At 37.8% G+C, this 25,540-nt stretch overlaps 1 protein-coding gene across 1 annotated transcript in view; it reads left to right on the forward strand.

Annotated features, from left to right (window-relative positions):
• LOC131959323 (protocadherin-15-like) overlaps window positions 1-25,540 on the forward strand; it is a 229,577-nt gene that overhangs the window by 140,590 nt on the left and 63,447 nt on the right. Inside the window, exons 24-27 of the mRNA XM_059324483.1 lie at window positions 1,692-1,928; window positions 3,460-3,576; window positions 6,458-6,598; window positions 8,838-8,950. Of these exons, the coding sequence (XP_059180466.1) occupies window positions 1,692-1,928; window positions 3,460-3,576; window positions 6,458-6,598; window positions 8,838-8,950 (608 nt within the window). The remainder of the gene's footprint in view (window positions 1-1,691; window positions 1,929-3,459; window positions 3,577-6,457; window positions 6,599-8,837; window positions 8,951-25,540) is intronic.

Here is a 25,540-nt window from a genome sequence, read left to right on the forward strand (position 1 = left end):
TTAAAGTGATAGTTTGGATTGTAAGGAAGTGGGCTTGTATAAAACACTTATCCATAGTCAGTGTGTTACCTAAAATAGATGGGACAACACACACCCAGTTTAAAGAAAGAGGTTGGAGTACCAACACACAAGCTAACCAATGTACTGCTGTGCAGCATTTAAGTTTATGCTATATTTATATTTTATTCACAATTCTACAATTCTACAATGTCATTTAGAAGACACCTTTATCCAAAGTGACGTACAAATGAGAAGATGAAGTCAAGAAAAATAGCAAGAGCAAGTGCTGTGGTTAAGTTTAAGTCCATTAGGATGTAAGTGCTTTTAGGTCGCACGATTGGTCAGATTGGTCACTTATTGTTGGCATCAGTGTAGATCAAGTGTGAAGATGTTCAGTAAAGAGTTCTTTAGTCTCTTCTTAAAGATTGATAAGGACTCAGCAGATTGGATGGAGTTTGGAAGTTTGTTCCACCACCGGGGCTCTACAGAGGAGAAGAGTCTGGTTTGAGACGCAGAGCTCCCAAGAAAGCAGACATAGCTGAAGGTGTCTTTTCACTCGAAGAGGGTAGTGGGCGAGAGGGTTTGTGGACCTGAACAAAGCAGTTCAGATATGCAGGGGCTGTGCCTGTTGCTGTTTTGTAGGCAAGAGACAAGGCTTTGAATTTGATGCAGGCTGCGACCAGGAGCCAGTGCAGAGAGATGAGTAGTGGAGTGACATGTGCTCTGTTGGGCTGGTTGAAGACCAGATGTGCGGCCGCATTCTGGATCATCTTCAGAGGCTTTATTTTATCATTATTTTCAAAGCCACTAGACTCCTTTCACAAAGGCAGTCATTTTACCTCACAGAACACAGGAAATGCTGATCTACAGCTGCCTCCATTGGTTAGTAAGTTAGTGTTATTGTTTGACTTTGGTCAATTAAAACTAACCCTTTAAACACCAAAGTCGCCAACCAAGCCAGGCAACAGTAGAAAAACAACATCCCTGTTCTGCACGGTAAAATGAATGTTTTTGTCAAAAGAGTCTGGTGGCTCTGAAGAGAGCATAATTAACGGAAAGGGCTGTCAGATGGCAGCAGCGAATCATTATTATTATTTTTTTATCTATAACAGGGGATAAATGACTGTAGGTAATAAAGTGACTATGGATAAGTGGCTTATACAAACCCTCTTCAAAAAGTCCAAACTATCCCTTTAAGGGATCCTTATCTCTTCAAGTCATAAAGTCAGTAACTCAGTGCACTCATGATGATAGTCATACTAATTATTTATCTACATCTGTATTTTAATGACCAAATGAGTTCCTTTTTACATTCCTGCCAGCACTTATCTTAAAAATTCTTAATTTTAATTTGACAACTCTTTAAGAAACATTATGTTTTAGAGGACTGTAAAAAAAAAAAAAGAAGAAAAGAAGAAAAAAGCAACTTCTCCTCCTAGCTACACAGTCAAATACTTACAGAAGGAAAAATAAGACACAGGCCACCAGTGAGACTATAAAAGTTGCAACCACTGGCGTTTCAGACACACCAGTCCAACACAGACCTAATGAAAATACTTGAGTCTGTTAGAAGCTTAAGCACATGTAGATGCCTGTCCTTCTGGCAAATATAAAAAATGTAACTTGTCATAAATTCACAACGTGATGATATTACTTTCTTTCCCATTCCCTGACTCTCTCTTTCTCTGTAGGCCATAGACGCTGACCTCGGCTCCAACCTCACATATCAAATCAGAACTGAAGGCTCAGACCGGGACATCGCTCAGCTTTTCCACATCGACCCTGTGACAGGAGAGCTGTCGGTCCTTAAAGTTCTGGACTATGAGGCTCTGACTGACTCAGAACCAATATACACATTCACAGTGGAGGCCAGGGACACAGAGGGGACCATGCCTCCTGGACTTGCCTCTATCACTGTCAGAATCATGGTGAGTGTGTGGGTGTGTGTTTATACAGACATTCAGGGGTCACACCAGTGTTTTTGCATATATTAGCACAGTTTCTACATTTATGCAAAAAGCTACAGTGCATTCATCTCTCATTGGGATGGCAAAAGTTATAGCATCAAGCAATATAGATGCCAATTTCTGTCTGTTAGCTCGTTAAGGGAAAGCGCAGCAACATAAAACCAAATGTTTGTGTGTGTAATATAACGTTATGCATGAACAAAGAGCAAAGATAATTGATACAAACAAAAATATGGGAGGCAGAGTGGAGGGCAAAAGGCCCTGTGGGTGCTGTTCAAATCAAGGAAATAAATATAACCAAAGGTGGGAAATTAACATAAGAGCTACAAGTAGCTCTAAAAGAAACCAAAAATTGACTTAGTGAAAAGCAAGCACCACTGCTCCAAATAACCCCTTGGTCATTCACCCCCTGTTTTATAGGGGTAAGGGTGGGGGCAGTGGATTTTTAGGGGGAGATAGCAGGTCAACAGTAGATAACATTACATTACATTACATGTCATTTAGCTGACACTTTTGTCCAAAGCAACTTACAATAAGTGCATTCAACCTGGTGGTATATGTCTTAGACCAAAGAAATCAAGTAAGTACATAACTTTAATAGCCAAGTGTAATCGCTACAGGAGTGCTATACGCTGGAGAAGAAGATGATTTTTAGATGCCACATCGAAGTGGTGTACACCATCTGAAAGCTGGGAACCTGAGGATTAATTTGAGATGCAGCCTCCGGATTAACTGGGCATGTCTTCTAAGGGGAGACTTCTTTGTACCTAAAGATCCTATTGTCATTCAGATATCTTGAGGTCAGAGGTCAAAGGACCCCTTTGAAAAAGGTCATGTCAGTTTTTGACTCGCTAAAATTTAGCCTAAGTTTGGAAAGCTACTTTAACCCCCTTCCTGGCAAGATATTACAACATTGTAGATATCTATAGATTCTATACATTGTCTTGTTTCATATGATAGCAGAACCCATAGACTGTATAAAATGAGCAGAACCCATGGATTTAAAACTTCATCCTCTGAAAGAAAAGTTGTTTAACATCCCTTCCCAACAAGATACAATTATATTGTTGGTATTAATAGATTCCTTAGCTCATCTAGGTTCTTATATGATATTATTATCTTTTCGCTTTTATACTGATCAGGCTACAGCGTATGAATACAGAAACGGATGTTATGGGCTCAAGGTTTATGTTACCTTGATCAAGTGTTGTTTCTGTAAACAGCTGTTACTTTTCTCCCTTGTGGAGGCCAGATGTTCCTAAATCTATGAAAAGTGAATCCACATTAGTGAGTGATTTGTGGACTTCACAGAAAATGGAAATTGAGAGTTAAGTTTAAGAATCGGAATGAAAACCAAATTCCTACAATATATGTTTACACTTCATTATTGTTGAAAATGTCATGACAATTTCAGGCACTGAAACTAAAACAGCTTGGTGTACTGTATTTTTACAATAGTAACATCGTCCTGTGTGTGTTTATCTCTCTCCAGGACATGAATGACTTTTCTCCGGTATTCAGCCAGTCAGTGTACCGAGGCATGGTTGCCCCTAATGCTGTCAAGGGAACCGTCGTAACCACAGTGATGGCCAATGACTCTGACCCTGCGGTGAGCATTTCCAGCTGCTGCTATTCAATCAAACTGTTTTTCACAGTCTGGTCCTCAAATTGTGTATGGGAATGATGCAAGATAATGATGCTTGTCCCCAGCGTTTGTGTGTGTTTTGAACGAGTTTGCACTTCTTTCACCAGAGGAGCCATTTTTTAACCCCAGTATAGTGCTTAGTGCTATCTCAATTGGGCTTTTAACTCTAAACATGTTTGTAATATAGGCTGGTTTATTCTTCTTGGTGTAAAATGAAGGTTAGCTCACTTTAGAGTTCCATTGTGAGCCATTTGATAGTCTGGTGCAGTTAACTCCGGGTTTAAAATATTGTAAAAGGCTCATAGCGGGGTCTAAGTGCAGTGTGAATATAGTTTATGTGGATTTGCTGAGTCACACAGCTGTTTGTTTAGATGCCGATCTGAAAGGCAGTGGCTGTGTGAAAAATTGCTTTATTTTTATCCAAAACAGGAAACAATCAACTTGTGAATTTGCAATTTTACAGTATGGTAAATCACCAAATAAATATTTATAAAAGCAGGGCAGAAACACAAAAAGTGTGTTGCGTTACTGCTCAAGAAGCCATGATCTTATTTCTCACTCCCTATCTCCGTGTGAAATCTTCTACACTGACGATGTTACCCCGTAAGCCTCTTTAAAGCCCCATATTCCTTTGACTAATGTGCTTGCTGTCTTCCTACATCAACTGAAATGATTCAGACTTGAGGTCTAAGCATCAAGCTAGACTCTCTAGGGTCAAAAAGTAACATTACACTGTCAAGGCTGTATGCTATAAAGACTCCCAGTGTTCATACATGGTACTAAAGAGCACCTTAACAGCCTTGGATATATATATAATATTTGGATGTCAATGTCACTTATACCCTTCGGACCCACATTTTACCTCTGAAGTACAAATCTTTATAATAATTTGCCACAGTAAAGATTTGCTGATGCACTACAAGCTGTTATTTAATGAAAGCTTACGTTGGAAGAGACGCTGCAGTGCTTCTGTGAAATCAAGCTCATGTCAGAAGAAAAAGTGACAGCTAAAAGAAACAACACTGACTGTTTACCTTGTAAATTATATATTAAAAAAACAATATTGTTTATACAGTTTGCTTTTCAGACAGATTCAAGAGATTTTGTACCATGATACTGACACTGCAATGCTAAATCTTTTAGTGGTGTTTCTGTGAAAGGCTTTTAAAGGAAATTTGACCCTCGAAGCCTTATCCATTTACCTTGGATAGCTTTCTATTTACTGGCAAAGTGGCTCTGTTACAACTGTCAAGTAAACATGAGACCCTGGTACATATAAAAGAGTGCTGTTGTTGGATAAGTGCAGCATTCTATTTCTATATGAATTACTCCAAGGTTAGGTTAAAACATTTACTGCGCTCAGACAATGAGAAGATCTGCGTCGTTGTGACTGTGGTGCTCTGAATAAACGAACGGTGCATCCGAACATGATTTAAGAATGCACTTAAAATACAACGATGGAATTTACACAAACAGTAGATTTAATTGTAGCAAGTGACCAGTCCAGCTTATCCATCAGACAATCAGATACACTGTTTACATGTTAGATAATATCATAGACGTTATAAAAGAAGAGGACGTAGCCACCATGATTAAAGGAACCGATTTGTGAACTACCATTTTAAAGCCTTGAGTTTGGCATTTTGGCAGTTGCCATCTTGGATGTCAAAAGTGTCCATATTTGGATAAGATAGTGGAGCTGGTTTTGGTTTACACAGGTTCCCAGCCTAACGAGGCTATTTGCCATTAGTATAGCGAACTCTAAGTTACAAGCGACTGCTATTGCAACCAAATAGTGCAGCCACAATTTTAATTAACTTGGACTTTAATTGGAAAGCTAGTTAGAAAAAAAGCCTTAAAGCTAAATATATTTACCGGAAAAAGTGAATATCTAACTCCTTAAGAGTCAACAACAAATTTATAGGCTACCATAAAATTACACTAACTTTAATTAATTAAAAAGACACTGTGAAACGGTCAGAGTTCTAAGACAATAACATCCAAAAACAAGTTCCATGGCTATTTAAATGCACACAGTCCCATGGATACAGATTTATACACTTCTATCCTGATTGAAAGATTGCCGTTGTAGAGACTTGGCAAGCCCTAAAGCATACTCTGCTTTATCGTCTATTTTAGTCTTAATGGGACCATAATTGACACAATGAACATCATGCTGTACTGAAAAAGACTTGAATCTAGCACCCATAAACTAATTTGGAAAATGTTAACTGAGGTAATAAATCAAGTGAGAAGTAGGGTCAATTTCTCATTGATTACAATACAGTCTGACTTCTTTATGCTACAAGTGGAGTCGCCCCCTGCTGGCCATTAGAAAGAACACCAGTTTAGGGCACCTCACCATTCACTTTTCAGACCCCCAAGGTTGGTGCTTGGATAAAATTCACTCCAGAAAACTCTGAGCTGGCAATACTCTATTTTATAAAAAAAAATAATTTTATGTATTTCCTGACATTTTGATTCAAATTAGTAATTCCAACTGACGGTCACTCGTTATCAGCAACACTTGAGAGGTCAGTGGCTGATCATTAGAGTGCCTAAACTTGGTCCTCATATATCCCTGGTGGTGATGGGTGTTGTAGCGGGTTCATATATTCTTGGACACAGACACACGCTTGACATTTACGCCCATACTAATTGCTTTAGATATTAAATACAGTAATATTCATTACACAGTCATTACCACACTATGCTTTTAATTTGATGCTGCTTTGCAAAAAGTCTGAAAAATTGGCAGTATGCCAGAAAGCATGCAAGGGATATTTCATCCTAATGCCACATACATCTCAATCCATCATCCTAAGTGTTCGTGTTCTCTTCACAGGGTACCCCAGCAGGTCTGGTGCGCTATAAAGTGGACCAGGAGGCTTATCCATACTCAGCCAGTATATTTGATGTAGAGGAACAGACGGGGAGAGTAGTAACCAGAGTAAATCTCAATGAGGAGCCAAACCTCAAGTTCAGTGTAAGTATGCACAAACACACACACACACACACACACACACACACACACACACAAACACAGTTTAACTTACAGCTCACCAGTTATCCATAATGTACACTATAGATACTCAAAGGATGGCCCACGGGCCAAGGTGGTCCTCAGAAACATTTTGTGCAGCGGAACGAAATTAGATTACATTTTATTTTAATCATCTACGGTCCATAACCATAAACTACTGGGCTAATGCACCAAACTGCAAACCCCTAACAAGCATCTGTCAGGTTTCCTGGAGAATAAATACATTCTTTTTTTTTCTTTTTTTTTAATCTGCTACACACAAGGATGCATATTTCATGGCTGTTATGATCTTTGATTTGTTGAAATGAACCCATGTTTTATGCAGCATTCTCTAAAAGTGAATCAGTGGCTCAGTTACTTGATACCAGAGGTGGAATTGAACTTTTACTTTTGATACTTGTATGTACATTTTGATTTTGATACTTTTGTATTTTTACTGACAAAAATATGAATGTAGGACTTTTACTTGTGGTGGAGTAATTTTAAAGTGTGGTATGAGTAGTTTTACTTAAGTAAGGGATCTGAATACTTCTTCCGCCACCTCCTGATTCCTGTTTAGTGGGGCAGCATATAGCTAACCTATTGTTCATTTTGTGATAAAAGCACCAAATTTGGTACATATATAGCTTTGTATGTTTAGAAAAAGACTGGATATTGGGCCATTGCATATTGGTGTTCTGATGACCATGGCTGCCACTTTCCAAAATGTTGCCCCAGAAACACAAACATAATTTTACACTTGCATCATAGACGTTATAAAACGTGCACATCTCCCACTAGAAAAATTTTAACTGCCATCAAACTGCTGCAGTGAGTCTACTGCATCTCACAATGTAAATTCAGTCCACATTACTTAATGTAATTCCTAATCAATCCAATTGATCTATTCACACTGTAAACTCTGGCACTGGAACTGTGGTGGAATAGAGACTCAGATCATTACTGAGATTTATCTGATGCATCCTTGTCTTGCTTTAGTATTTTGGATATTTTGATTTTGTGGGTGGCGGATTCGGGACCCATGAATCGGCATCCCATGAATTGAGTCATTCCAAATGAATTTGCTCATCACTCTCAGCTTTGCACTTGCTTGCTTGTAGAATTTGTGTACATAAAGGTGTCTTTGAACAGAGCACTCTTATAAATCCCTCTCCACTGTACAAAATATATTGCAGTAGCTTATTACTTTCAAAATTGCCTTTTCCCAGCTGCACTCCTCAATGGGGCTTTAGGCCATGCTAATTTCATCTTTTCAGTGGGCTTTAATTAACACAACAAGGATTCAGCGTCCTTTGTAGATGTCACTCCAGGGACTAATTCTACCTCGTTTGCTCCCAATAACTCAAACAAAATGAATCAAGCCAACACTGTGTACAGTTTCTGGATTATGACTGAGATAAACTGCTCAAAGTATCATTTTTACAAGGACAGATACACAGTTAGAGACTATCATTGGTATGAAGCAAATGCATCTAATTTCCTTGCATCATAATAGCACCACTGCTTTAAGTATTTTTCAAAAACTATATTTGAGCTGCTTGGCTTGTTTGTAACTAAAAAAACAGTCCATTCAAATCTCTAGTGCAGTTTAAAAGTCATCATGCTTTTGGGCAAAGCCCTTAAATACTACAAGTTGAACAAACTTCCTTAGTTTCCAGCTGTGAAAGAGTTATCAATATAATATATAATAATATAAATATAATGAAGGGCAATGCAGTATTAGTAACAATTTCCCGGCTAAGTAAGATGGAGAAAAGACAATTTTTCAGTGTCTTGATATTTAAGTTTGGCCCTCATTAGGAATCCTTTGGGTCCGGTTAACAGTGGTTACCCCCCAATTAAATGAAGAAGAAAAGCTAAGCAGGAATAAAATAAGCACACCAGTGGGATACATACTCCCGTTCGCCAATTCCCATGCAAATAATGTACTTTTAGAACGCGGGCAACAAAAATGAAGACATTTATTTTGGTTTATTATCAGCCTGTCATGCATAAGCTGCATCAATTTATTTTGCTGTCTCCGCTGTCAGCAGGCTGTAAAATGCTGTGAACTGATATCACTGCAATGTTAGCATAAAGAGAGAGCAGAGGCAACACTGGACTGTCATGTTGTAAGCAAACATGGATATCTAATGAATGTTGTGGCCCTGCCCTTACCTATGTGTGTGTGTTTGATTGACAGCTGGTGGTGGTGGCCTATGATGACGGAGAGCCAGTAAAGGAGAATGCAACTCTCGTGGAGATCACAGTTCTTCAGCCCTCTGTCATTCCCGTGTTCACTCAGGAAGAATACAGGTACACACACATACACACACACACACAGTTCTAATCCTTCGAATTTCATTTCTGGTTGATGTGGCAACACCTGCTGTTACTGGTGATAACATTAAGAACATCATAGTAATACAAGTACCAGAAGCCTTTTCGACGTTTGTGGCTCCCTGGGGGCTGGGAATGCAGTTTGTGCAGCTACTCTGACAGATATACAACAGAAGAATATGAATATGTGAATCTAACGAGTTGATGTCTTCTTTATACATTTCTAGAGCTATTAATCAACATGCAGATTGCAAGTATTTTGTATATATGGCAGCTCTGTGAATCCCCTGTGAATCCTTTGTGTGTGTCCATTTGAATCCAGTGCAAGAATGGTGGATTCTATCACTGACAATGCAGCCATAAATAGTACAAAATCTGGATTATATGAAAATAAAAAACCTGCTTGTTTAAAATCTAAAAGCCACATTTTTTTTTTATCATAATTTAAACATTCCTTTGCAGCCTGTTCTCACTCACAACTCGTCAAATACACTTGGTCAGTGCCCCTCAGTGTCAGATACTAATGTACAAGGTCCCTTCAAGCATCTGCATGAGACGCATCAGGCTGTGAAGTAACTCCACTGTACACCAATCTCGTCAGCCAGTCTCAAAGGTCTGTTTGGGGTGACAGATGGTCAAAAAAAGGGACCTTAAGCCTAAGCTTAAAAGTCAATGTTGTAATTTAAAGTTAACTAGTGAATAAACTTCTGAAAGTAGGCATGTAGGTGGTGTAGTGGTTAGCACTTACAGCAAAAGGGTCGCAGGGTCAAATCTTTTTTTCTTCTGTGGTTTAGCTAGGTTCTGTCCTATCCTCCAGCTTCCTCCCACAGTCCAAAGACATGCAGCTTTGGGTTAATTGATGACTCTAAATTGCCCATAGGAGTGAATGACAGTATGAACACTCGGTCTCTACATGTCAGCCCTGCTTTAGTCCGGTGACCTATCTAGGGTGTACCCCGCCTCTCGCCCAGTGTCAGCTGGGATCGGCTCCAGCATTTTTTAATTTTTAATTAATTAAGTGGTGTTAAACTAGAGTCTCACTTCTTATTTTTCAAACTGTATATCGTTTTAACCATGTACGTTAGGCTCGGGTTTACCAGAGTCGGTAAAAGGATGCTCAAGCCGGTGAATTAGCTGTGTGCTATCTGTATTCCAAGTCGGACACTTGGAGCTCCTTGCTGTAAAACAATGGCGTCTGCTGACTTTTCCGGGGGAAATTGGATGTTTCTGGGTAAGCCAAATAAATAACACTCAACAAGTGTTCTTACTGTATTTTCCGGACTATAAGTCGCAGTTTTTTTCATAGTTTGGCCGGGGGTGCGACTTGTACTCTGGAGCGACTTATGTGTGAACGGTATATGCTTTCACATGTTATTTTCACACCAAACCACAAGAGGGCACTCTAGGCCGAGTATGAGGATGAGTCTGACGTAAGCGATGTAGAAGAAGAAGCGCCGCATCTTCTACCTCCGGAGTTAGCGGAGTTGTTTAAAAGTGACACCGAGGATGAAGATTTCATTGGATTTTAGTTATTTGGAGTAACACGGATGGTTTGGTAAACTTCTTAGCATTATGCATTATGCATTTATGCTATAGTTATCTGAATAACTCTTAATATGTTATGTTAACATACCAGGCACGTTCTCAGTTGTGTCATGTAACGTAAGCATACCGTACAATTATTCAGCCTGTTGTTGCCTCTATTCTATTTTTATTTTAAATTGCCTTTCAAGATGACATATCTGTTCTTGGTGTTGGATTTTATCAAATAAATTTCCCCCAAAAATGCGACTTATACTCCAGTGCGACTTATATATGTTTTTTCCTTCTTTATTATGCATTTGGCTGGTGCGACTTGTACTCCGGAGCGACTTATAGTCCGGAAAATACGGTACTTCTTTATCTAATCAGAGTTACTTTCGTATTGTAATTAGACATGTACATTTTCATGTACATGAATTAAATTCCACACGTAGATTGTTTAATATGTATCAATCAATTTTACCTACACTGGTGGAGGCGATCTTATTCGAAATGACCGTGAAACACCAGAAAGTGCGGCATTGCAGATGTGTCTGATCAGGGATAAAAGCGCTGAAGGGTGTCCAATGTGGGACACAGTTACTATTCATTACAACTATAAGTACAGAAGTAGTTATTTAACACAAACCCTGTTCTTTTTTCCTTTTCTTAACCAAGTAGTTTTTGTGCCTGACACATAACGGTAAAAAGTAGTAACTGACACGCCACCCCCTGTCCAAAAAGTGATGCGTGAGACCCTGTGCATCCCTATCTGACACCACTGACCCAAGCGTCAGTATTTGACAAGTTAAAAGTGAGAATTTGTTGGCTGCAGAACATGGTTGGTCACATTTGCATCCTCTACATGCACATTTGTTATTCATGCACGATGCAGATTAAAGTGGTTATATGTATCGTATACACACATGGAAGGAAGAGATCTTGCCATAGATCATAGTTATAGCTGTGTTCTGTGTTTAATCTATTGTGTTGCATTATGAGGACTCAAAGCATCTATCTGATGGACAATGATTTCTCTTTTAGAGATTAATAGATCTTTAACTCATTGTTGATCTTGTTGTTGATAAAAACTATGAAATACAAAAGGGTTGAATCAGCTTTTATGACCAAATATTGATATTGACCAAAGAAAAAGAAAAGCTGTAAATTACCAATAAAACACCAATAATACTTCAATACACGCTTCATCATAGGTTAGACTCGCTGTCTACATGTGGGAATGCAGCCATTTAGTTGTAGCAAGAGTTTAGTTGTGGCAATCTTGTGGAGAGAGGGACATTCATCTTAATTTCACCCAGCAAAAAAAAAATAACCCAATTGAAATTTTGGATGGTGCCCAGTTGCTCCTCCGACTAAGACAGAGGATTTGTTTTTCATCCAGCAAAGTAATGAATGGCATTAATGTAGGTGGAATTAAAATATGGAGAAGAAGGTTTTTTACATGCAAACAACAGAATCTGTTCTTATTAACATTTCTCTGATAAATTAAAGCATAGAACACTTTATATGGTTCTGCCATAACCATACACAATCACACATGATCCTCACTCTCTCATGATCCATTATCAGGGGTTGGTGGGCTGGCCAGTGCACTCCATTTCTCTTCAGTTCCTTTGCATGCTCGCGTGTTTTAATTTCGCAAAAATGGCCAACAATGCCCCCGGCAGTGGAAAAGCATATAGAGAGCTGTTTACAAAACAGGAATACATTAAATGCCTGATGCTGAAAATTGTCATAAAGAAATAGTGTCTAATATTGTTTTTCTTTATCCAAAACAAAGTTAAAAAAAAAGAAGTGTTTTCCTTCAGTCTCCAGCTGTATAAGTGTCTATCCGCAGAAGCTGTAAAACAACAATAAATGTGAAGGATTGATATCATATTTTTGTGAAGAAAACACACACACACACTACACACTTTCATTCAGTCTGTGTTTTTCGAAATGCCAATAAACCCAGTGCTCACACACTACAAACGCAGCCAACATTAATAAATGATACTCTCACCTTATGTGCAGACACAGACACACTCTCACTCTCAAGTCATCATTATAAATCTTCCAGTTGGTGCTGCTTTTATGAGGTTGTGGGGTCACCTCAGGTTTTCTCCTCTGTGATTGGCTGGGCAGACAGAGGGTAGGTGAGGTCAGATGTGAATTTGGCCTACAATCTGCAGTTATTATCTGTTTTCTCTACCTTGATCTGTCAGTCTTTCTGTCTTATCTCGTCTGTCATTACCCTCGGCCTGAAGGTTATGTTTTCCATTCAGTTTGTTTTTTTTGTTGTCAGCATGATTAGAGATTACAAGATAACGAATGGTCTGATTTTCATGAAACTTGGTGGAAGGGTGGAGCAGCGGCCAAGGACGAATCCATTATATTTTGAGCAAGATAGGGCATTCATGTTGTGTTGAAATATTCTGAAAAGCAAGTTCCCAACAGGGAACATTTTGAAAATTGGAATGGTTGGTACACAACTTTTACATCATGTTTTACGGAGCTCCCTAAGTGACTTGAGAGAAAAGAAAATTTCGGAATCTCTCGACTTAAAAATTTGAGATCTATGTACAAGATAAACTTTGAGGCTTAATTAGGCTGTTTTGGGGGAAGTGCCTGACTCACTATACAAAGGGACCCCATCCGATGTGAATATTAAGTAGCCATGTGGAACACGCAGTCCTTCACAATATGACAGACGAAATCAGACCTTTTAATCAGTTCATATATTGCATGTACATTCTTGTCTAACAAGTTATTTGTAATATTAGGACTCGTAACCATTAGTTGCTGTTCACATTGAATGACCTAGATAAGATAAGATGAGATGAGATAAGATGCTTTTTTGTCATTATATTACTGTGCTAACAGAAAAACAACAAAATTACGTTGCACTCCCTGAGTACGAAACATAGTTGCATTTTGCAATATATACAATAAAACCACAAGTAAAAATAGAAAGTATAAACACTATAGATAGAAACACAATAACAGAGATAAAAAGAGGTGAATAGATTATTTAGAAAAGTTCTTTATTTGCACTTTTAGATTGCATGACTCACTCACAAGCACCTAACACCTTACTTTAAGTAGATACAGGCATATTTATGACGGCAAACCCATAATTAAAATTAATCATATTCCATGGCTCACTGGTTCTGCTTTCTGGAAACAGCTCTAAAGGTATTATTTAAACACTCTGAGCATTAAATATAACACATTTTCTATGTTCCTTCCATGTTGTTACCACATTACGACTTAAAGCGTGCAAGAATAGCTTCCCAGCTGTAGAAATGGGATCTTCCAGAGGTCTGCGCTCCCCGAGTGCTCCTCTAGTTAAATATGACATTTTTAAAAACATTTTTCTTATTCACTCTTCTGCTCATTCCTCTCTGTCCTGTTAATGCAATTATATATCTTGATATGGTTTTCCCGCATTACAGAAGCTTCTAATTTCCTGTCTTGATGCATTTTCTTCCAGTCGTCCTGATTTGTATCAGCCCCTCTATACATCTTTTTATCCCTAACAATGATATTTATGGAGGGAATGAATTGGTCTCCTTCCATTTGCTTGCTTGTTATGTCGTCTGTCAGGCCCAATATCGAAGACATCTAAGTGAGATGAAAATTGCAGCAGAGGAAGCTTTTAAACATCATATTTTTCCATATGTTTCAAATTGACGGATTGACTCGAGGCCCTGTTTCCGCTGCAAACAAAGTGAGCTTTTTATGATTGTTTGTTTGTTAGAGGGACAGCTTTAGTCTTGTGTCATTTTTTTACATTCTCTTGCAGATTTTTTTTATTGTTTTTTCTTTTCTCTCCTCTTGTCTACCTTCATCACACGCTGAAGCCTTTTACCGTGATGCAACTCACTCTCACATAGCTGACATGCCATCTGTCATGCGTGAATCATCAAGCTTTGACACTGATTTCATTGAAGAAATGTATCCATATATTTACATTTCAGTGAATGTAGCTTTCTTTACCAGAGCACCATAAGCTCTAAGCTAATGAGCTTGGTTGGGAGTAATTACGACTTCATTGTCAACACAGATATACAGTATTTTCGCACTATTACAGACAGAAATTCCAAAATGTCAAGGTTTGTCTTCCACATGGAGCACAGTAAAGCTCCTCTCTATTTTTAGGAAAAGGGTTAGAGGCAAGAGAGAGAGAGATGTCAGCCAGCCATATAATACCGCATTTATGAATATGTAACATAGCTTCTAGCTAAAAGAGTGTGTGCATGCATGTCTGTCTATATGTGAGTGTGCACTTTTTTTTGTATTTTGTTAATCAACACATGTTTATGTTTGTGCACTGTGGATGTCCCTTTCTGTAGGTATTTGTCTTTTGCTTGTCTCTCTGGGTGCATATGTGCCTTATATTTCATATTTTTCTGCCTGTATTTTGTGCATGTGTGCATGAGATAGTGGGGGTTGCTTTTTTCTTCTTCTAATTCCATGTTGTGTTTCGCACAGAGTACAGTGTACCAGCTTTGAATTAATTATCCAGCTTTATTGAATAAAAGCTAACCATTGTATCAGTGTGGTTTTAGGAGCTTACTAAGGCTGCCTAATGATTTTATATGTTTCCAACACACGGGCCTCTAGCTATGGGCAAGGCTGAATTAGTAATATTAATTCCTATAATGAAAGAGTGCAGACACAAGGGAACGATTAGGAGCTGATTTTTTAGTGTAGTGTACATTTACTGTTCTTCTTGTATTAAATTATACAAATTACACATGTCTTTTTATCAGTTATCAGCTAATGCTTAAGCAATTTGTATGTGACATAATTTATAAAGGGCACGTTAGGTAAAAACCACTATGTGGTCATTTTGAAACTCTGATTCCTGCTGCAAAGAGTCTCTCAAAATCTTAGTCAACCAACAATAACAAAATACAGAATTTGGTTAAGATAAGATAAGATAAAATAAGATAAGATAGAACTTTATTAATCTTGAAGGAAATTCTTGTTCCAGAATGCTCGACGTTACAAAAAACAATCACAATATAGGATAATATAAGAAAAACAATTAACAAAATAGGTAACCATAACAATATAAAATAGTGGGTCGAATCCAGATGACATGGCAGAATGATGGCACATGATGTTAATTAGTCAGTCTGATATATTAGCTTTCCTTCCTGCAGAAAAGAAGGAGTTATACAGTTTGATGGCCACAGGTAGAAAAGACCACCTGTGGCGTTCTCTGATGATCTTTGGTAGCCTCTGACTATGGCTGAAGGTGGTCTTGTAGGACTTAAATAGTGTTGGATTAAGGGAGCCGTTGTCTTCCAACATTGTCTTCATCGTAGTCAGTTTTTCCTGGTTAGGATTCCCTCAGTGTTCATCGCTCAAGAGGTTTTTAATGGAACAAAGACCCAGTACAAACGGACCCAGTAATTAAAACCAGTAAAAACACTAAAGAAAGCAGTTTCACATTAAAAATCCTTGACAAGTATGTCCCGGAGGGGCTGCAAATACTTTTTATCCTTGCTGAAGTTTTTGGTGTGTGACTCTGACCAGGATAAACAGTAAAAGAAAATGTCAAGAGCACGGGATGGATGGATTTGGGAGGTTAATCTAACGGCAATATATGCACAGTAAACTCTTGTCAGTTTATTCTCAGTTTGTCAGAAATAGAAGGCAGCAGAGAAAAAACATGGACCCATGAGATGTGAGCTTATACATACAGGTCAGGCCTCAGCAGAGCAGGGTGGCCGTTCAACCGCGAAACTTCAAAACAACTCGGACACTCACTAACATTTGTTGATGGAACCCCCATTGACCCGGCTGTCCCCAGAGGGAAAACTTTTCTCACTCATGCCTGGACTGACTAAATAACCTTCTGAGAGTTTGTCAAATCAAACTCAGGGCATTTTTAAACATAGGTGACTAAAAATCAGGTGTGCACTAAACAACACTGTACTGTAATTTGTATTAAATTGTGAAATATTTTAAATGCTTTAATACATATGTTATCAAGGTCTTTTTATTGGTATTTAAATTTCTATGAAATACAATGAAATCACTGATACAGTTGGACTGACACAAGATCAAATGGAGATTATACCAAAAGCACTTATACATAGCCTAATTATTAAAAAAATAATGTGATAAAAAATTGTGGAAAAAATATAATAAAATACATTTAAAAAAACACAATACAAAAAGAAAAAATGTGCATGAAAAAATAATAAATACATGGTAAAAAAAAAAAAAATTCAAACAAATAGTTTTTTTAAAGTTTTAAATTCAAAATGTCAAGTCACTAGTACAAATCCATAATTAAATATCAGTGGCGTAGATTTTTTTTCTATATAGGTTAAAAATGGTTGCAATATGGTGTAACATATCTGAGAATATTCCTCAATGTCAAATTATGTATCAGGTCTTAAGTCCATAGGATGATTTAAGGATGGAGGAAATTACAAATTCAGGCTCAAAGACAGGCAGAAGATATTGTATTTTTGCCTGCCTACTAAGATGTATGTCTTGTGGAGCTACTCCAAATATTGCAGCAGTAGCAGAAGGTTCAATGGATACTTCCAAAATATCTGAAAAGTTTTTAAACCTTGATATTTTTTAAACAGTGTATTATATGACTAAGACTGTTATAGCCTGGTCTGATGACAATGACATATTTTCAGTCTCTGTGCTCAAGCAAACTGCATTTCAAATGTAACAGCCGAGCTTAAAGTGCTGACTTTCAGCTTCGAGTGTGTTTCGGGTTGTTCACATCCACACACTGAGCAGTGAAGGACTCATAGCCCTTATTTTAAACCTCAGGTGTGTGTATAAAAAGGTGTACAGTCTCCTACACTGTACATCGATTGAAAGTCAACACATTAACCTTCTATAGGCAAAGTTCATTTCAAACCCAATGGGCTACAGTACAACCAAAAAAAATATAATGTACTTTCAAACTTTATACAGAGAAAAGTCCACCATATTGCAGATTGCGATAACCAATGCAGTTTCTCAACTTTTTTAACTATTATTGTCAACTACTGTCAATTATTCACAACTATTATTGTCAGAATCACATTTTTTTTACTCTCCTGTTATATATTCGTTTCTCAGGAACAGTAATAATGTTTATGGGTCAGTTTGACCCTTGTGCATCTTTAATTGTCCAAAAGTGTCAGAAACTAAAAAATCCCAATAAACATTGTTTATATTTCATAATAACTCTATTACTAACCATTTCAATCAATATTTAGTGCAATGGTATTCTTTACCTCTCACAGATCATGGTTCAACGAGGATAATTAACTTGTTTGGTTTATGGTTTTACATGACATTGATTTTTTTATTTTTTATTTTACATTTTTAAGTTTTTTATTTTTATGAAAAATATTTTAAACTATTTTTATTTATTTTTTTAAACTTTGAAATAGGTAAATTCTAGGAGGATTATTTAATTTTGATCTACTTATTGAAATGGAAACTGAATAATTTCTCGACCAGGACTTTATTTTCCATGTTTTTGTGCCTAAGTAAATAATGGGAACAACAGTTTTTGAAACGGCTCCAGTTTTGAGCAAGCAGCCGCGAAATGTAATCTTTAGGCAACTGACCATTGCAGAGCGCATTGTAGCGTGGCGCTCTTCGGTCAAAACTGGACCAATTTCAAAAACTGTGGTCCCCATTAGTCACTTGGACAGAAAAATATGAAAATAAGGTCCAGGTTGAAAGATACCAACATTTCCATTCAATCATAAAAGAGGCTTTATTGCAAACTGAACAGCAAATTGTAGGCTGTATAGGTTGTATTAACATTTTAGAGTTAGGAAAACTTTAGTTTGTGTGCTTCATGATGTTGAAATTGACACACATGCAGATCCAGATGCCCTTTTGCACACACACACACACACACACACACACACACACAGGCTCACAGTGCGCTGATACTGAGCACCAGTGAAGCGTAGCTTTGGCACGATAAACCTGCTGTTTGTGCATTTTCACTCCGTGGGTTTCTCATCGAGTAAAACAGTTAACAAGCCGAGGAGGAAGTTTGTTAAATCATTGTAGCGATTGAGTGTAGAGCCGAGTTCCCTCCTCCTCTCTCTCTCTCTGTTTCTCTCACTGTAGGACCATCCTTGCACCTGCAGAATTAGTATGCAGCTTCAGTATCACATACACATGAATAGTTATCAGCACCCAGTGGCAATTATCAGCATGAGGTTAAGTGAACAGAAAGAAAATATTGCCTTTTCAAAGATTATTGAAATCTACAAACCCCTCCCACCACTTTCCCTCTCCAGTGTATGTATGCAGACATGTACGTGTGTGTGTTTTGTGTGTATGTGAATTCCCCCACCCCCCAGACTGCCAAAATGCCTCGCAGTCTTTTACTTTGTTAATGAATCTAATTAGAGAGTGGTGAGAGAGTTAAGAGCCAAAACACTTCCAAACATCAAAGCTTTGTTTTTAATCTAGAAATTGTGTGATCAAAGATGGCAATATGTTGCTTTGTCTTGCATCAGTACAAAGCTGGAGATAAAAAAAAAAAAACGTTACACTATGGCGAGAGATTTAGATTAATCAGGTTCTATCAATCAGGTTCTGATACAGTACACGCTCTGTTCAAGAACCACAGACAGGAGGTCAGTGTTTATCACTATCAACCACCTGGACAATTACAATCCCACAAGTGTCAATTTTCCCTTTGAAAGACAACAATCACATTTGTCTGCCATGAAGGAAACAGAAATAACAAGATAATTACTTTTTATCCAGTTTTGATAAGAAGATATAGGCTCATCGACTCAATCTTTTATCTCGTCTGCCTTTCCTCACTCAGCAACACTTCCTCCACTTAATGCACGCAGCTGTGAAATATACACAGCCAGGCTTTTAATTACTTGGCTCTATAGACCTAATGATTTAAATTTACACAAAGTTTTCAATTAGATGAAGCAGATCTGTGTTGATTTCCTCTTTCACATTTCTGTGCAAAGAATTTGAACCCATACCAATTTAGTCCAGCTTTTTCTGAGACGCCAATCAGTCAATTAATCAATCAAACTTCATTCATATAGCAACTTTTGTACAGGTATGTGCAATTCAAAGTGATTTACAGAATATATTACAATAAGCTGATAATAAGTACAATTGTAAACAATAAAACAATTTAAGATTATCAGGGGAATTCCTTTTACATGATTTGAGTTACTCTAGTATTAAGGCATTTATACATTAAAGTACTTAAAGTATTAAGTACTGTAATTCAGTACTTAAGTACTTAAAGTATTAAGTACTTTAACGCAGAACGCAAAAACGTAGAACCTTTTTTTTTTTTTGGAATGAGCTCCATTTTCCTGAGCTTTTGCACCATAAATAAAGGCATCAACCAATCACATTGTGTTGTAGACTTGGTTGGAAATACTTGTGTTTCTTGGGTTACGTGGATTATAAATCAGCAACATGGAGATTCTGTGGTCCAAACCAATAAGGACGTGCATTCAGATCTAATCCTTCTGTTCTTAAATTTTAACAGTAGAATCCCTGGACATGTATACCATCTAAATGTTTGTAAGAAGGTACTCAAATTTTTTCGGTGCATTTCTCTAAAACGCCACTCAGTAGCTTAGGATGTACAACAATTTACCAGACTGCCAGACCATTTACTATAAAATAAAATTTGGACCGCGTCTCCATTATGTCACCCATATGTGTTTTTTTCTAACATGAGGGTCTACGGGGATTGACTCCCTTTTGGAGCCAGCCTCTAGTGGCCAGTCAAGGAATTGCAGTTTATGTCACTTCCTCATTAAATTCACTTTTCAGCCTCAGAAGTTACCGCTTATGTCGGCAGCTGCAACAGGACCCAGGTAGTCAGTCCTTTACCTGCTGGAATATATTCAAATTTTAGTTTGCCAGTATGATAGTTTTGATGGAAAATATTTGCAAGCCATATTTTCCATTTTAGAGTTGTTTATTCATCATGCCCTCAGCGTGCAAAGGGCCTTTACTTTGGTTCCATTTCTCCATTGTTCAAGACAAGAATTCCCTTCAGGCTTTGTTTAAAATATTGATTCCTCTTTTCACTTCTGCCCTATTTGTTACTCTTCTCCATTCTCTCAGAATTAAGAGCACCATAAAAAAGCACTCAGATTCAGTCTCTGAATTTCCCTTCGCAATAGTTGTTACATGTCTTTCCATATATATCGTAGATCGTATTGTAGAGGAACTAAATCCATTGAGAGATGTTATATCATAATGGCCAACACAAACATTTAAAGCTAAAGGAATGTTGATTTTAAATGATGCTACTTAACAGTTTAGTGGTGTTTTGATTAAAACTGTATATGTCATTTTCCAGACATGTATTCTTCATGCGACTTTAGTGCTCTTTTCATCTTTGCCCCTTTTGTTACTTCCTTCCTGTCTCACTTTCTGTTTATAAAGTCAACAGCCTGTTTCATCTGCTGTAAACTATCTTCTATCAAATTAAATGTCTTCTCTGCCAAAATGAATAAAGTCCCCGAGGCCCCTAAACACTTTAACTGTGAGATAAACGCGTCCTCCAACGCGTCAAAACAAGCACGTCCGATGTGTGGCTCTATAAATCCGGTATATGTCTAACCGATTCAGTTGAAGGTTACCTTGTTTTGTTGATGCACACAAACAGGCAAGTGCACATAGAGTGCTCCTGGCAATGTTACTACTGTGACAACAAATGGCAAACAACCATGGCGTTGTTATTTATAAGATTGCTTGCAGCTGGGAGACAGCGAGGGGGGGGGGGCATGGGGGAGTTTTGAAAGAGAGAAGGGGGGTAACGTTGGAAACTGAAAAAAAGAGAGAAAGAAGGACAGATAGAGGGAGATGTTGGTGGAGGATAGTGGAGAGAAGCAATTCGGAGATGTGGAGTGTGAGTTTCTGATAGAGAAAGTAAAAAGAGAGGCGAGGGAGAAGGAGAAGGAGGAAAGCTGAGGAGAGAGAAGACACAGGAGAAACTACAGTAAAAGTTTGAGGGGGAAAAAAATAAGAGAAAACAAGTGAAGTTGATCGACAGGCAGACACATGCGCACACAGACGGATCAACATACAGGCAGGAAAGTCTTTAAAGTGGCAGATGAGCTGACAGGCTGACATATTAAAGTAGATTCGAAACAAACAAACAAGCAGGTAAAGACTGGAATAGAGAAGTGTTGAGACAGAGATGGACAAGAAGATGCACAGACTGACAGTCTAAATATTGCACTAGCTTGATAGATAAACATACTCAGTAAGGAATCAGCCAGGAAGACAAACATCTATAATTCTCATACTGTAGATATAACTACACACATGTCCTTTAAATGTTTAACCTTTCTGCGTTTCTGCTGCATGGCTACGACTTTTTGCTTACTCGTTTTCATAGCCATTACCCAGCTCCTTCATACAACCAACGTTCTTCAACATAAACGGCACAGGTGGTCATATGTCAGTACCACAAATTAAGGCACATAGGTATGTATCGCAGCTCGCGGCACAACGGTGCATTCTATAAAAAGGCTGCAATTTCTGTGGATTTATCTGTAATGCAAGAAGCGTCTGCGTGTGTGGATGTGTGTCTAGGGCATATCTCGCTGTGGCTCGTATGTGGCTTGCGCATGGCACGAAGGTGTGCATCCTCGATTTTGAAGATTTCATTTTTCAAAATATCATTATTTACGTAGGCCGTATTGCACTGTTCTGATTGGACGCCTTTTCGATGAGCTCTGCCCTGTGATAGGCCTACACCTGTTCAGTAACACAATTCGCTCTGGATTTCCAGCCCTGACTCATCTCATCTGTAAGTCTATTTAGCCTACCTATCTTTCGGAGTGCGCTACAAGGTTCGATTTTCCAATAGTATTTGAATAGTTTCCAGCGAATATCAATGTTCAATGTGTTTGTGCTGGATGGTGTGCATACCTTATGAAAAGTAAGTGTTTCATGGAGTTGCGGACGTTGTAGTGTGGCATGTAATATACGAACACATACTTCCTACTGGCACTGCACTACTGTTGTAAAACCACTGACCTTAGGTTTAGGGCGAAAAACTTCTGGTAAGGCGTTATAAAAGACAGTTTAAACAGTAAATAAATGTACGTTAATGCCTGAAGTGAATTAATTACAAGGGTCACGTGATTGCTGCAAGTTACGTAAAAAACGTAAGTTACGTTCATAAACGGGATTCACGTAACTTAAGTTAAAAATCATTTAATTTTGTTTTCACACAGGACACAAACCCTGCTCTCCTGGATGAAAATGTGCCATTTGATCGACCCATCGATCGCCCACGCCTCCAACTGAATGTGGGAATCCGCCCATATAAACTTTGCTTGGTTGTCAATTACTAGTACGTCAGTAAAATGGCGGCGGACGTATTACAGCGGACAGTGAAATACGTACGTTGTTTTTTGCTGCCTGTACACACGACCTATATTGACGATATATAGGATATGGATATGATATGAGCTTAATGACATCACTGAAAAGCTAATTTCAGCCAATACAAGCATATAAAACTTGCGAATCATATCATTGCCGGATAGTTGAGGTTGATGATTTCTGACAGATGGCAACAGACTCCTGAAGGCAGCTCAACAGTTCAAAGTAACTGAAATATGAATACCACTGATAGCACAGGTAGCTAGAATGGCACATAGAGAACTCAGACCTCAACCTAGACCAATGGTGCATTCACATGCTCCCCAATAGTCCAGTTTCCCAAGTTGGGAAGTCGTTCTTCTGAATTGTTGTGTGCATGATCTTCAAGTCATAACGTGGAAACAATATGAATGCTACAAAGAAGATGTATTGTATTTTATTGGTCAGACAACATGTGATAGCTGAGCAAAGAAAACAGATTAGATTCATTGGGTTCTTCCCTCACCCATGCTACAACTTTCCACCAAATTTCATGAAAATTGTACCAGGTTTTTCTATAATCCTGCTGACAGACAGACAGACCAATGGAACAATATTGTACAAGACGCAGCATGTGGAAAGCTCTTTCTTTTAGACCAGTCAGCTAAAGATTGCAGCGTCTAGTCTGCTTGAGTCTTGAAAATAACAAAACCTCCATTATCAATGCATCTAAAAAAGATAGGATTTGTGGTGTGAACGCATCCAATTGTTTTAGCTGGTTTTGTGCATGTGGAAGTGTTGAAAAGGAGGATTGGTGCAGTCAGGCAGATTCCTAATCTCCTCCTGGTTACCTTACTACTCTCTTTAACAACTGTACAGACGGTTTCTTGGCTTTGACGCCCAGATTGACGAACCAACAGATCAAAAAGAAAAAAGTTAAAATGTTCTCACAGTAAAACATCAAGTTCAGACAGTTTCTTGAAGTTGAAAATCCATTGCTGACAGTGTTCAACATATCCATGTTGCTCTGAAAGGTCAGCTATAGTCAAGTCCTGTGTTGCAGCTTTAAACTATCTTGATCTCTTATTACTGACATATAGCCGCAGTGCAGTATGAACATGACAACAGGGAGACAAATTATGATTCAAAATGTATTTTGAGCCAACAGCAAGTGGAGCCTAAATATAGCCATTATTTCCCAGATCCTTCCATAAGATGTGTTGTTTTGTCCCATATGAGTGCTCAGTGTGTTGTACTACTGCTGTCTACTGGGAATGTGCTGTCTTAGATACTGATTCATTAATTTTCTTTATGTCTGCAAGAACTTAGACTGTAATAAATTGCAGTTTAAACAGAGCATAAATACATTGCAGTCTAAGTTCAGTACACTTATATAAACTACTTTTCAATTCATGTTGGTCTCCTTCCCCAGAAAAACTGAATATTGTACATTAGAGATTGTAAAGGGTGTCTTTATCAAATTAAAGCACACACCAAAAAAAGACACATATAGCCAGAAAGAATAAAATATAGAACCTATGAATGCATTATGCGTAATTCATCGTTGTTATTCTGTATATGTAAATGTGGGGAGTTTAAACTAGCCTGGAGGGGGTTTATAATATTCTTCCTTGTTCTCTGCCTCAGGTGTTGAGCAATTGATAACATAATGATCAATTCAAGAGAGATACAGTGAGGATGGCCCAAAGACTAAAGCTTGCCGCTTTTAACTCATTTGGTGTCTCTCTTATATGTTATGACATGAAAGCTAATCTCTATAAAAAGATATCTACATATCGATGCAGAATCTGTAGACAACTGGACCATATTTTCTATCGGATCAGCTGGTTTGGTTTCTGATTGTAGTCTGTTTGTAGTACGAGTAGTCTTGACCAATCACGTTTGAGCTAGCTTTGGTTGAATGCTTTGGTTTTGGTTGAACAATCCATGTGGAGAGCAAAATATCTTGAAAACCTTGGAATCCATTTCTCTTTTTCTTTCATTTAAACTTTTATTGTTATTATTTCCATGCATTTGTATGCGTCTGTTTATAGATTGGCTGCAATTCAATATGTTAATTATAGGATTATGTCTACTTATAATTTGGTAAATGCAGCGTGGGCAAATAACCCATATACACTGTCGTCCATTAAATTGGATTAAAATATGTTTTTACCTCTTTCCATGAAATGATTGCGACAATGTGATTTATTATTGACAGATATATTCTCAAAACTTTATTAATCAATCTCTTCCAAACATATCACAATGAAAATGAAGCCACAATTAACAGAGGATAGTGTCTGAAAACAAAGTTATTCAAACTTTATCGGTTACTGTGTGTATATAGCAACCCTTTAAAAACAGCTATATTTCTAACATATTATTCCTGATTTTTCCCATTAATACTATAAATTCGCCTTAAAGTTTCCACCTTGAATATCTCTGTAATTTTGCAATACATGTCTCTTTACTAGTTTCTCTCTCACACACTTACATGTAAAATTATATTCACACTCACACACTGTTGTCATGATGTCACACTCACAAATGTTTCATTAAATCTTTTTAAAATACAAAATAACACACACCAGCGCACATAAAAGCATAAAGATGAAATGTTAAACTCACTGCGGTCTGTTTTATGTTTAACAAGCGGAGATGAAAGAACAATAT

This window comes from Centropristis striata, chromosome 21 (assembly GCF_030273125.1).
Source record: "Centropristis striata isolate RG_2023a ecotype Rhode Island chromosome 21, C.striata_1.0, whole genome shotgun sequence".
Classification (NCBI taxonomy): Eukaryota; Metazoa; Chordata; class Actinopteri; order Perciformes; family Serranidae; genus Centropristis; species Centropristis striata.